This window comes from Phocoena phocoena, chromosome 6 (assembly GCF_963924675.1).
Source record: "Phocoena phocoena chromosome 6, mPhoPho1.1, whole genome shotgun sequence".
Lineage (NCBI taxonomy): Eukaryota > Metazoa > Chordata > Mammalia > Artiodactyla > Phocoenidae > Phocoena > Phocoena phocoena.
Window position 1 is genome coordinate 66,972,938 of NC_089224.1, and position 13,981 is coordinate 66,986,918.

The 13,981-nt window shown below is 39.1% G+C and overlaps 1 protein-coding gene across 14 annotated transcripts in view; it reads right to left on the reverse strand.

Annotated features, from left to right (window-relative positions):
* The window catches only part of TRPM3 (transient receptor potential cation channel subfamily M member 3), a 787,839-nt gene that overhangs the window by 171,368 nt on the left and 602,490 nt on the right, over positions 1-13,981 (reverse strand). For all 14 annotated transcript variants that reach the window (XM_065879762.1, XM_065879761.1, XM_065879759.1 and 11 more), the window contains one exon: positions 10,240-10,414. In XM_065879762.1, coding sequence (XP_065735834.1) covers positions 10,240-10,414 — 175 coding nt within the window. The remainder of the gene's footprint in view (positions 1-10,239; positions 10,415-13,981) is intronic.

The window sequence follows — 13,981 nt, forward strand, 5'->3', positions numbered from 1 at the left end:
AAAAAGTTATTCTTTTTTCTAATACATTATGCATTGGCAATTGCACTTTGTCCCTCAGTCTGGCTCCAAACAGCACCACCCCACAATAAAGAGCTTCTTGTCCCTCATATCCTATGCATTATGCTTGTGTGAAAAGGCTCATATCATCAGATAATTTAAAGACTGATGTGATTCACAGTGTTGATAAAAAAACTGAGTATTTCTTAAGTATCTTTTAGGCAGATAAGGTTCTTATTTTTCCCCTGGTTTCATAATTCAATGTGCTACTTGATGCGTGCCTGGTAGCGATATACGCAGGCTAGCTAAAAGATTTTGTTTTTATTCAAGAATAAGAATAGACATCCATGGTATTTGGACTATAAATTTCCTTCTTTGCATCATTGCTAATTTACCACAGTAATCTTTCCAGAGTCCAGATGTGGCCTCAGAATCACTCTCAACACATCATCCTAGGAAGCCACTACTGGTTGATTATTGTTGACACTCAAGATGAAAACTTGTCATCCCTCTACCAGAGATAATAAATCTCAAATATACTGTCAAATGGTGAAAACCAATAAGACCATAGGGTCAAAGAGCTCCAAATTTTAGGCCTGTCTCTAAGACACTGAACTGTAGTTTCCATGGAGTTAGAAGAACTGATTCTTTATTGCTTACTTAAGACCTTTAGGGGGTCACTGCTCATGGACAGACACTTCATTTACATTGAATAAACCCAGAAAACACAATGAACATGTATATTAACTCTAGGATGGTTGTCCAGCAATTAGGACAATAAAGGACAGGCTTTACTGAAACTGAATGGAGACTTTTCTAGTTTGTACTTTTCAGAAGTACAAACTTGAGTTAACCTTGAAGTCCTACTTTAATGCATCTTTAGTGTTTCTCTGGATGAAGAAGCTTTTATAAGCAGGTAGTTACCGCTGTAAATAGTTTTCATAAATCCTGTGGCTCATAATCAACATCTGAGAATTGCATGGGGAATCTGAGTGAAATCCATTAAGAACATTCCAAACATTATCTATTATTAATGATCACTGGGTGAGATGTTAATACACTGTATTTTTAGCAGCTGCAGGTTCTAATGTCAGCCAGGTTGATTCAGAATTCATTTCCTCTAAGGTAGAGGGATTAAATACCAGGAGAGTTTATTATCTGCACCTCACCCAGATAAGTTTTAAATGTATTTGTGGGTTTTAAAGCTCTCATGAGAGAGAAACTATGCATTGGACTTCACAAAGAAAAATTTCCTAGAAATTAAGTGGGTAAAGAAATGTACATGGACATCTCATGCTAAGGCAGAGAGGCCTATGGCAGCAAGCTGTGCTTGGAGAGCAGTGCAGGGGGACAGTTCAGCTGGGTTTCAGGTAAATGGAAGTTTCACTGAGATGGCTCTAGAGGGACGCTGGGGCCAGAATGCAAAGAGTCCTGAGTTTAAGTAAAGGAATGTGGACTTAACCTGTAGATTAATGGTCTTCAACTGGGTTCTACAAAGAAGCCCCTGGAATTTTGAGGATGAGCTCCAGAGCTGCTTCAGAACTGCTTTAGTGGGTGAGAACCAGGCAGAGAGAAGGAGGCTAAGCCAGAGATTCTCAAAGTATGGACCCTGGGCCAACAGTACCCATATCTCCTGGGTGCTCCTTTGAAATGCAAATCACATGGCCCCAACCAGACTTACTGAATTAGAAAATCTGTGGTGGGGCCTGGCAATTCATTCTAAGAAGCCCTCTGGGTAGTTTTTTTTAATGCTAATGGTTTTTTAATCTTTTTTTTTTTGGCTGCACCAGGTCTTAGTTGCAGCACCGGGGATTCGCTGTGGCATGCTGGATCTTTTTTTAGTTGTGGCATGCAGACTCTAAGAAGCCCTCTGGGTAATTCTGATGCAAGGTAAAAGTTGAGAACCAGTGGTCTAGGCCTTCCACCCCAGCTTCAACAGAGTAAACCTGTGTCTTGTCTGTTTTATAAATGGCACTTGTACCACAGATTTCATTTGAGAAGGGGTCCAGGGGCTTTAAAGAAGTGAAAATCGGGACTTCCCTGGTGGTGCAGTGGTTGAGAGTCCGCCTGCTGATGCAGGGGACACCGGTTCGTGCCCCAGTCCGGGAGGATCCCACATGCCGCGGAGCGGCTGGGCCCGTGAGCCATGGCTGCTGAGCCTGTGCGTCCGGAGCCTGTGCTCCACAGCAGGAGAGGCCACAATAGTGAGAGGCCCGTGTACCGCAAAAAAAAAAAAAAAAAAAAAAAAAGAAGTGAAAATCAATACTAGAGGCAAGTGGGAAATTGGGACTCTTAAATGGTTATCCATTGCAATTGTCAAGTTAAAGGAAAGTGAGGTAATACCTTTTAATTCTGAAGTTAGTGGCCCCAGTGACTGTCAGTGGCTTCTCAAACATCTGAGAGCCATCATTCACAACCAACTAGCATCACTTCACTTTTAAGTACTATTGCTTTTCTCATCTGCTTTTCTTTCTCTTTTTAAATTGTTCATACCTTTTGAACTACTCAGAAAATAATTTTCAAGAGAAATAGGGAGGTGAGCTGAATAGCTTTAAGAAATCCATATAAATAAAAATACTAACAGAGAAGTCTCCCAGTCCTGTCTAAATGCACATTTTTATGCTGTATGAAGAGCTATAGCTTGCTCTTCAAGGGAAGAATTTTCAAGTCTGACAGATGTTTGGAACCAAGAACAGCTGTGATAAAGAACGAAATGAGGAGATTCATGCTAAATACACTTTTCAAGTCAATTGGGTTCCAAAGACAAAGTTTGGCAGAGAGTACAAAGTGCTTGTGGTAACAATGCAATGACTTGTGTGAGTAGAATGCACATGAGGCATAGAAAGTGAAGAAGCTGTTTTTGGAAACACCAGAGAAATATAAAGAGAAATCTAATTTTTATAAACTTTAAAAGAGCTTCTGCAGCCTCACAGATATTGAGAACAGACTTGTGGTTGCCAAGGCGGGGGATGGGGGAGGGATGGAATGGGAGTTTGGGATTAGCAGATGCAAATTATTATATATAGGATGGATAAACAACAAAGTCCTACTGTGTAGCACAGGGAACTATATTCAGTATCCTGTAAATAAGCCGTAATGGAGGAGAATATGAAAAAGAATGTATATACATATGTATAACCGAATCACTTTGCTGTACAGCAGAAATTAACACAACACTGTTAGTCAACTATACTTCAATGAAATAAATTTTTAAAAAGTTTCTGAAAGTGTGGTCCATGGACCACTCTTATTGGAATCATCTGGGGTTTTGGTTTCAAATACAGTTTCCGGCACCCCAGCCCAGCTACTTTTTCTTTCACTCTCCAGATGATTCTCAGGCATGCTGGAATGTGATAACCACATGCTTATTCTGAAAGTTTTCTATATAACAAGTGGCCGAGAGTTAGCTAAGCAAATCTCAGGGGAACACAACTGGTACCTCTGAAGTCTTCACTTTCATTGATGGGGTATCTAAAAGTTCTGGGCAGTGATTCCCTAAAAAGGATTTCTTTGCGGTAATGGATTACCCAGCTCTGTGTTTTTCTCATGTTTGCTCCTTATGTTCAAGACCACATTTTCCCAACTTGGAGTTGAGCAATTCTAAAGTAAATTTAATCAATGTAGAGAACTTATCGGCCAATTTATATCAATAAAAGTTTTCACCAGTACTTTCCTCCATGAACTATCTAGATTTTTTTTTAAGTCAATGCTTCATTCTCTCCATGTTGGCACACATGGAGGGACCAAATTGCAAACTCTAAGGCAAAAACATTTATTTTATTTTGCACTTTCCTAAATAAATGAAGCTACTCTAGCCTTGTGGAACTTGGACACAATGACTTAAGTATCCATATAACTATATATTTATATATTCCACAGAGGGAAAAATCGCAGTAATACTCTCTTTATGAAACTTTCTCCATCTACTCCAACCTCTGCCTCTTTCTGCCTTTTAGAATTCAGTAACTAACAACTAGTTGAAAATTATTTTCTATTATATTATTTCAAATGAGATTATACCTCTCCAGGAAAGGCCTAAAACAAGCATTCAAAAAATACCTGGTGACTGATTGATTTGAAAAGTGAGGTTATCAGTCCTACATGTAAGTTTTCACTTAAAATTTAAACACACACATACATACACATATTATTATCATTTATATATAAGTATATATACTTAATTATATAAAATTAAATTTTATAGTATTAAATTAATATATCAATTAATTTCATTACATTGAATTTGAGTATATATAAATTCAGTTTAATAATATCTATCTATACACACACACCACCACACAAAACACCATACTGTCTCATATAATTTGTCCCTTTACCAGCTTTCCTTCAATCCTACTCAGATTGATTCTTTTTTCTGTGTTGACATGCATAAAAGAGGTTCGTATGTTAGCTTTTCCTTGATCATTCATACTGACCCTCACTTTATAGTTTTTGATGGAAAAGGGGAAGAGAAGCAATAGAGTTATTACATTGCCATTTTGGGGACAATTAACAAAAATGTTTCCACTGAATAGATTCTCATGAGGAATGCCACACTCAAGTGCTCTGTGCTCTGGTAACACTTTATACATTTATCATAGCATACATGACCTTCTAGCTATCTGTACTCATGCCTGTGTTGGATATCTCCATTTAATCTCCAAAGTCCTCGACAGTGCCACGTCCTGCCCGTCCTCTAACAGTTAAATGTTAACTTGGAAAACAGTTTACAAAACCAGCACTTTTTTATAAATAAAGCCACCAGTAATCTGTGCCTGTACAAGATGTTTCCAATTTTTCTTACTTCCCTTCTGAGGTCACAAAACAGAATCCAGTTTTGACATGCTTTTTATAGAAAATTCTAGAAAAGAGACAAGGCAAGATGAAATTAACAACAAATAAAATGGACACTTGAAGTTGGCATGCCTGCTATTGGTTTCCTTCCTTCTCACTTGACATTCCCATTATGTCTAAATCATGCTGGAATACAAACCATCGAGATCAATTACTTTCTTTCAGCAGATCTTACAGAGACAAATGATAGGCCTGCGGCATCCTTCAGCTTTAGCTGGAAATCTCTTGAGCAGCAGAAGGAAAGAGTGGCCACCACACAGAATGATATGCCCTAGGGAATACAGTCTACACCTGGGGTTCTATTTTTTTTTTTTTTTTTTCTGGTACACGGGCCTCTCACTGCTGTGGCCTCTCCCGTTGCAGAGCACAGGCTCCGGACATGCAGGCTCAGTGGCCATGGCTCACGGGCCCAGCCGCTCCGCAGCATGTGGATCTTCCCGGACTGGGGCACGAACCCGTGTCCCCTGCAACGGCAGGCAGACTCCCAACCACTGCGCCACCAGGGAAGCCCAACACCTGGGGTTCTAAAATGACTAGTTTTCTGGTGACTTTCTCCTGTCCTTGGTCATTTTGATGTGTATTTGGAGAGAAACAAACTTGTCACATCTCTGGTAGGATACAGTTATATAACCTGAAGCCATGCAGCAAAATTTTCCTTCTTCATTTCTACTTTGTGTTCCATTTATGCCTTTATTTCAGCTAATCCAAAAATGTAGGGACCCTATTAAGCTCCCTTTAAACAGGTAAATCAGACTTTTATGTCAAATACAATATTTATCTCCCGTATTCAAGAGCAAGGCTTTGCTCATTTATTCTTCACAATACCTGATGCAAATTCCACTGGCACATAAGGATGTGACGTCTATTGGTGTTTGCCCCATTAATAACTTTCCAAGTGTTATGACTACTTAAAACTTTAAGGCTTTCTGTTACTGCAAGTTCTGCTTCTTGCCTAGGGTATCTAAAAATGGTAAATCCGGAAGATTATTTTTGGGACAAACTTGTCAAAATAAACATAAGCACTGATAATACAATTTGGATGAATGGGGGTAATCATCTCAGGACTCACATTCATTCAGATGTCTTTTTCATGCTGATGTTTTTCATCTGTGGGTCATTGCTCACTAATTGATAAATGAGGGGCTAGACCACATTTCTCTGCAATCTGAGACTTGGGTTGACAATTATCAAGCAAAGTAATCTCTGACTTCAACTTCAGAAACCTACAGCCGGAAAGGTGCTCCTGACTATGGGTAATGCTGGTCATCTTGGTTAGTCAACACAGCAAAAAACGGGAATCCTAGTATTTAAACACTGAGGTACGGCCTCCCTGGTGGCGCAGTGGTTGAGAGTCCGCCTGCCGATGCAGGGGACACGGGTTCGTGCCCCGGTCCGGGAAGATCCCACATGCCAGAGGAGTGGCTAGGCCCGTGAGCCATGGCCGCTGAGCCTGCGCGTCCGGAGCCTGTGCTCCGCAATGGGAGAGGCCACAACAGTGAGAGGCCCGCATAAGGCAAAAAAAGAAAAAGAAAAAAAAAAAAAACCTGAGGTAACTGAATCTAACGCTACTTAGATAGCATCAATCTATTTATGTCTGCAGTGTTGAGTCATTTGTGATTCAGAAATAATATTTGATAATATTTCTAAAGCAATGAAATTAGGTAGGGAAAGTGACTTGTGACTCATTCTAAACTATGACAGATGAGAAATAGAAAATCCAATATGTCAATAAGGAAAAAAACAAAATTTGACCATTTCTTTCTGGTAGTATAGTCCACAGAACAGAGGTGGGGAGAAAAGATAAAAATAAGAATTTAATTGCAATTGTCTCCTAGTCTATCCAAACCCATTTGCATTGGGAGAGATACAGTCTGACTTTTTCTGCCTCACGTAATCTCATCGACACAAGTTAATCAGTATTTCCAATGATAATTTGCTTCTAGAGTGATTCCCTTTCAAATTCATATTCTTGGAAGGTAGTTAATAACAGGGAATTTAAAGTCAAAATATCAAGTTCACAAAAGTTAAACTACAGGGCTTCCCTGGTGGCGCAGTGGTTGGGAGTCCGCCTGCTGATGCAGGGGACGCAGGTTAGTGCCCCAGTCCGGGAGGATCCTGCATGCCGCGGAGCGGCTGGGCCCATGGGCCATGGCTGCTGGGCCTGCGCCTCCGGAGCCTGTGCTCTGGGACGGGAAAAAAAAGTTAAACTACAAAGTGTGTAAATTCTATTCACTCCTCTAGGATTATAAAATTGAAAAGCTTTATAGCTGAATATAAAAATTTATGGTGCTTGGGCCTATACTATTTAACAACTTATAAATGAACTTAAAATTTAAAAAATCATATTTAAATTACCAAAGTAACTGAAAAATAAGTCAAATCCTGATTCATGTTTAATAAACAGGGTATGTATATTTCCTATGTTCAATAGTATATGTACGATCACACACATTTATTTATATAGACTTGTTTATATGAACATATAGTTATGCGCTTATATTTATTTGCAGTGAAGCATGTCTCAACTCTGTTGGACTTTGTTGAAAATCAAAGAAGAAATCCTTATTGATGAATGAAGTCCAGGTGGGCCATTTTTCCGGAGCATATAATAAAGCACACTAATGATTTTTTTTTTTTTTTTTTTTTTTTTTTTTTGCTGTATGTGGGCCTCTCACTGTTGTGGCCTCTCCCATTGCAGAACACAGGCTCACGAGCCACGGCTCACGGGCCCAGCCGCTCCGCGGCATGTGGGATCTTCCCGGACCGGGGCACGAACCCGCGTCCCCTACATCGGCAGGCGGACTCTCAACCACTGCGCCACCAGGGAAGCCCACACTAATGATTTTTAAAATTGGCTGCACGTGTGTGGCTGCACAACTTCTTACCAAGGTAAATAAACATGATTAATTCTGGCAGTTATTCAGAAGGCACACAGAAACATTCTGAATGCATTTGATCATGTTAAACTTATAACTGCTTTCCTGAAGCAGAGCGTATTTTAATCATAACTTTAAAATATATACATATATATTTAGACTGGCAAATATAATACTCTTTTTAGTCTTCTATATTCTTAATAACCATTTCTAAATGTTTCTGAAAATTACTGAAGTTTTAATTTTAATAATTCCAAAGATATAAAATTATGTCTTAACTCTTTATCTTCACACTAGTTACACGCATGAAAGGGCATGGTATTTCTGACTCTAAATTTTGGAGTTGAAGTATGATGGTCTGGGTGTGAGAAAGAAAAGAATCTACATGATGTAGAGTTGATCAGCTTGGATGTTGGGTTACAACCAGAAATACATTGATTTTACCTTTTTTTGAATATACAGAATAATAAAAAAATTAAATTATAACAGAAAGAGGAAACTGAAGGCAGCTTAAGTATACCTATATATTTAAAAGACAGTATCACTGAAGTACTATATGAGAAACACTAGGGCACATACCACAAAACACATTTCAGTGAATTTTTATAATACACCAGAAATGGCCTGGGATCATGGGCTGTGTGGCCTTGGGAAAGCACTTAATTTCTCTGTGTATCTCTCCCCTAGGTTAAATAATATATAGAGTCTTACCCAGCTCTAAAATGTATAACATTTCTCCTATATTAAAACAGAATCAGGAAAAGCAACTTATCAGAGATTTTAATATTTTTCAAGGTACCCAACCCTAGAGAATGACAAAAAACAAGCACTAGGTCCAGACTTTCATTGTATATAGACCTGGAAACCTGAAATGCTGAGGTTTCTGAAAACGAAACGTGCATTCTGAGTGCAAACTTGTATCTACTTTTTAGGGATACAGCAAAATAATTGCAAGCACTAAAAAGAAAAGCAGCAAAGCTAAAAACAGTGTACATTCTCTAACCTATTTCTGAATAAAGAACCAATTGCTATATTTAAATCAATGAGAACTATGGCTAAAAGCAAAGCATAGTTGAGGATCTCGAACTCTTTTTGGTAACAGATATGCGGACACATAGGCAAATGTGACTGATATTCACTATTAAAGAAGAAGATAACAGTAACTTCATTGAATTTGCCAGTAAGCAAACTCCAACTTGGTGCGTACAAAAATTAGCTTTTTTTCTTTTAGTATCAAAAGCTTTAACAGGGCCTAAAGTCACGGTCAATGTTTGCAATGTTAAGCTGAGAGTCTTATGTCTCCAACCGTCTTCCTTTCGCATGTCTAAGTTCATGTACTAACCAGGGAAGTGTGCTGTTTTAATGGCTCACCCAGAGTGCTGGGCTGCTGGCAAAGACAAGAGGAGGACTGGGGACAGAGAGGGTATTAAGCTGCCATGCCGAGTCTATTTTAAGTCAGGCTGGGTGACAGAGAGGTGGAGGAGGGAGTGGCCTGAGTAGGCAAGCTCACCTGTTATTACTATTATTATAATGATATGCTTGTCTACTTACAAGACTTGCTATGAACTCTTTGGGGGTAGGAATAGCTTGTTATTCTTTTTCTTATCTTAGTGCTTGGCACCCAGTAGACACTGTATATTTATGAAAGGAATGAATAAAAGACCCCCAACTCCTTCGGGGTTTCTTTCTCCCACTACTTTCGTGTGTTAGGAGAACTGATTAGGTTACGAAGTTCCTTATTTAAAACTTCAATTGCTCCCTTGAGTTTTCTTCCTTAAAGTCATTCACACCTTCAGATGAATTACTTTGATCTAATCACCTGCACGAGTGCCTGCACTTCAGGATTCACTGAGGGGGATCTCAGATTTGGGGGGGAGGGCCATGAAAGGAAGTCCTCCATGGGGTTGGGTACTTTGTACTGTTGAGAGCAGCATCGGGGGTTGCTAGACCAAGGAAAGTGCGCGAGGGGCTCAAGAGCAGGTTACACAGGACAGAGTGGTTACCATTACAGAGAATCTACTTTCCAAGCCAGTCTAGAGGGATCTGATGGGACAGGCCACCAAATGCTTTTGTAAACATTTAGCATTTGTACACACATGGCAGCTTGGGGAAGGTGGTATTTGGAGGTCAAGCCTGGAAGCTGCACATCCTATAGCTTCTCTAGAGTTACTAACCTGTACTGTATGGTCCAGGTTAGCTGTGCTTCATGTGTTAAAACCCAATTCCTGTTTCTCCTCAGTGGGAGGAGGACAAGAGAGAAGGAAAATGAAGAGAACAGAAAGGAGACCACATCCTATGACCCCTCCATTCCCCTAGTTCTCTGTATCATCAGTGTGGACTAGTAGAGCTGTCATGGAATTGCCCACTTCACAGGACATGTAGAATATGTTTCCCTGTTCTTCCCCACCTCCCTCTCATGCCAAATGATCAATCAACTCACACCCTCTCTTGCAAGCTTGGAACACAAGCTTAGCACTCACAGGTCAACTCTGGGGCCTAGAAAATTACCTACCCGCCTTCTTCTGAATATTTATGCCCAAATGCCAAGATGTCGGATGCCCGTCCACTCCCATCACAGACAACAACTGGCACGGGAGGGGTATCTCGAAGGTATTCCAAGACAATTGAGATCACATTGGGTCCTCCTTCCACAATGAGTGCCACCACTGGAACGCCTTGACCGATTCCTGCATTAAAAAAGGAAAAGAAAAGGAAAAAAAGAGAAAAGAACACAAAGCCAGCAAACCAAAGAAACAAAAAGAGAAACAAAAAGCACAAACTAAAATTACTGAGCATGGGGGAGGGTAACAACATATGAAGGGCTAACATACAGAGCGAAAATGTACAGAAAACCCTTCAGCAGAATTTTCCCACTAGAAAGTCCATTCGACTCTGCCCTCTTCCCGCAACTCCCAGGGCGCCGGGGTTTTAAAGAGCTGATGACTATACCTCACAGGGGAGGCGTAGAGTGAGGAGGGTGGGAAAGGAACTGGTTAGTAGAAGAACTGCTGGGCCAGCAGCCAAAAGACTGGAAGCTAAATGTGATCTTAAGCAAGTCTCATATGGATCCAAGGGTCAGTTTCCTATATGAAAAATGGGAAGTTAAAAAAATGCCACCTCCCTGAAGTCATCACAGTGCTAAGAAAATGCCTAAATGGTTCTTATTATTAAAGACTACCAAAATCAGCTGGGGGCATATTTTAACTTGTTGAATCAACCAGTGGCAAAATTAGGGGTCTATCTATTTCTGACCATAGGTGATAAGCTTGATTATGGATTCTTAACACTAGAATAGTTATAATAAATTACTCAGGAGATATGGCATCTGCCCTCTGCCATTACTGTGTCCTTCACTACTGAGGAAGGTGCCAGGCACACGATGGGCAAACATTTTCTGAATTCAGTTGAATTAAGGGATCTCAGCTATTTATGCTGAGCCATAGACATTGCTGTTTTCAAGTAAAAAGTGCCCTAACATCAACACTTATGTATGTTCAACCTAACAGAGTAAAGAGAAGTATTAAAAACAAATGTCCATGAGAGACATGATGAGAAAGAAATTAAATTAGTTTTCAAGTGACATCTCAAGTATCATCGTTCATTGAATAAGTTTTTTTGCTCAATTTGGTACCACATTGTATTTTCTCACTCTATCCTCTCAGAATAGTTAGGAAATTGGGCAGTGTCATAAAAATGAAAGGGTTTTATAAGGTACACAAAGCAGTTATCTTAAAAAAATAGAGTCAAGATTCTGTACCACTTCTGTAAATATGAACTGAAAAAAGCCCTTAATCACCTCAGTTCTTCCTTCCTCTTCCCCCTTCTGTTATGGTTTTATCTTTTATCTAGAAACTGCTTCCCTATGAGAAATAACAGTTTGGCGTTTGATTTCTTGCTCCATTAGTAAGAGATTTTATTAGACTTGTGTGACCTGTTTTACTTCTAAAGTATAAGTACATCAGTCTCCTAGGGCCTTATCTCTTATAAGTCAGTGTTTTTCATGGTTTGATTTTCATCTGTAAAGAATGGTCCAAAATGCCAGTTACACAAAAAAAGAGTGCTGTTTTAAATCTACATTTAAAAAATGTAAGAAAATAACAACTGTTGATTAAGGCAAGAAGCCAAGATTTTTTTTTTGTTCCCCAGAAGGAACTGGGAGAGAGGGATGACCTGTAGCCCCATCAGAGTTTTCTGTGAATGGGGAGTTTTTGAGAATTACTCCTTCAAACCCAAGGAGACGGAAGTAAAAGGTCATGCTGTTCTCCTTTGACCCAGAAGCTCTAATGACTCAGACAAAAGGCCACTTTAAAGCTCTGTTGGGGTGTCTATGAAGGAGACACTTTCCCACTGCTATTGTTTATGAGGATTAAGTAAGTTCCTGTTGAAAGGCACGTTAAAGATTAAGGGCTAACTTGAAATGTTAATACAGCACACTTCTTTTGGAGGAGAATTTTCTGACATAAAAAATACCCACCCCTATATGGATTTATGTTCTAATGTGCCTTGGAAAAGAGAATCTTTTCCAAGGCACATTGAAAGTTATTTTATAAAGTATTTTATGTTTAAAGTTTAAACATACACTTAAATGTTTAAAGTGATTTTATAAGGTATTTCCAAAATACTATGCTTTTTAGTTTTTCCCTTTGCTTTTCTTTAGCACATGCTCTCATATTGTTTCATGTCAAGGAACAATATGCTATACCTACTGTTTTATACCAAAGGATATCATTTAGACTATTTCTAGGATCTTCTAAGAGAGGCCTTGGCCAAATTCTGATTCTTGAGCACTGATTCTATCAGTGGATCTTTACTCCTACTCACAGACCAACTGTGACCCACTCATGAAGGAAGAAGTCATAGAATGGATCTTCTAGAATGTTCCAGTGATCCAGAGTCTACCAGACAATAGGCAAGATGGCCGGAAAACTCTCCTCTCTTTGAGAGGAAACACAGGTGCAAAGGATCAATTTTCATAGGAAGATTTGAGAGCAATAAGCTGTCAGTTATATTTATCAATAAATCAAATTGTTATAACCTCTAGAAATACAGAAGCATTTAGATGGTCAGATTTCCTATATTTGGAATGAAGCTGTAATTAACTGAAATGATGAAAAGAACTACATTAATTCAGATATATATTCCAGAGCTAAAAACTGGATGGAGTAAAGTATCAAAATATCATCTATTTTTTCATAAACTGAATATATCCAATATATCTATGCCTCTAAATTCTCTCCCATTTCCTTTAGTGATAATATATGGAAATTTGTTCCACAGACAATGAAAAACCCTTATAGCCTAAAACGTAAGCATTTTTTATTTTCTTAGTTATAGGTGGTAGAGAATCAGGCCGTGCCTAAAAATATGCTTTGTGTAAATTAAACATGCCAATATATGGATATATGGTAACATTAAGCCTTTTTGTCAACACACACACACACACACACACACACACACCCATCACACATATTACCTTTTTTCTGAGAAAAGAAAATGATATCAAATAATTAGTAATGACCTAAAGCAATGGTTCTTAGCCTATTTTTTGGAGACAAGAATCTTTGAAAACTTTTGTGAATCTGATGAAAGCTAATGATCCTTTTCCCAGAAAAATAAATGCTCATAAGGACAATCACAAAAATGTTTCTATGCATTTCAAAAGTTCATGGATTCCTGAAGCCTATTCGTAAAAATCTTGCTAATGGACCCTTACAAAGCCCCACCCTAAATTAAGAACACTGATATACAGGTGGCCCTCTGTATCTGTGGGTTCCACATCCACAAATTCAACCAGCTGCGAAGCGAAAATATTTGAAAAAAATTCCAGAAAGATCCAGAAAGCAAAACTTGAATTTGCCGGGCGCTGGCAACTATTTACATAGCATTTATGTTGTATTAAGTATTATAAGTAATCTAGAGAAGATTTAAAGTGTACAGGAGGATGTGTGTAGGCTACAATGCAAATACTGCACCATTTTATAGAAGGGACTTGAGCATCCACCATTTTGGTATCTGTGGGGGTGGGGCTGGAACCAATCCCCCAAGGATACTGAGGGACCACTATATATGCAAAGAGCATCAGTTTGTGTTCTTTTATGAAGCCCACTGAGGCCTCTGAGACAGGTTCTAGAATGGGTTTTCAAACAAAACTCTATGTCCAGGGAAACTATATCACATTCTTACTACCCAGTTACAGTGACTGGCCAAAGTTTCCAAGGTGAAGCACTGTCTATAGGTTATTTCTCCTCCCATCC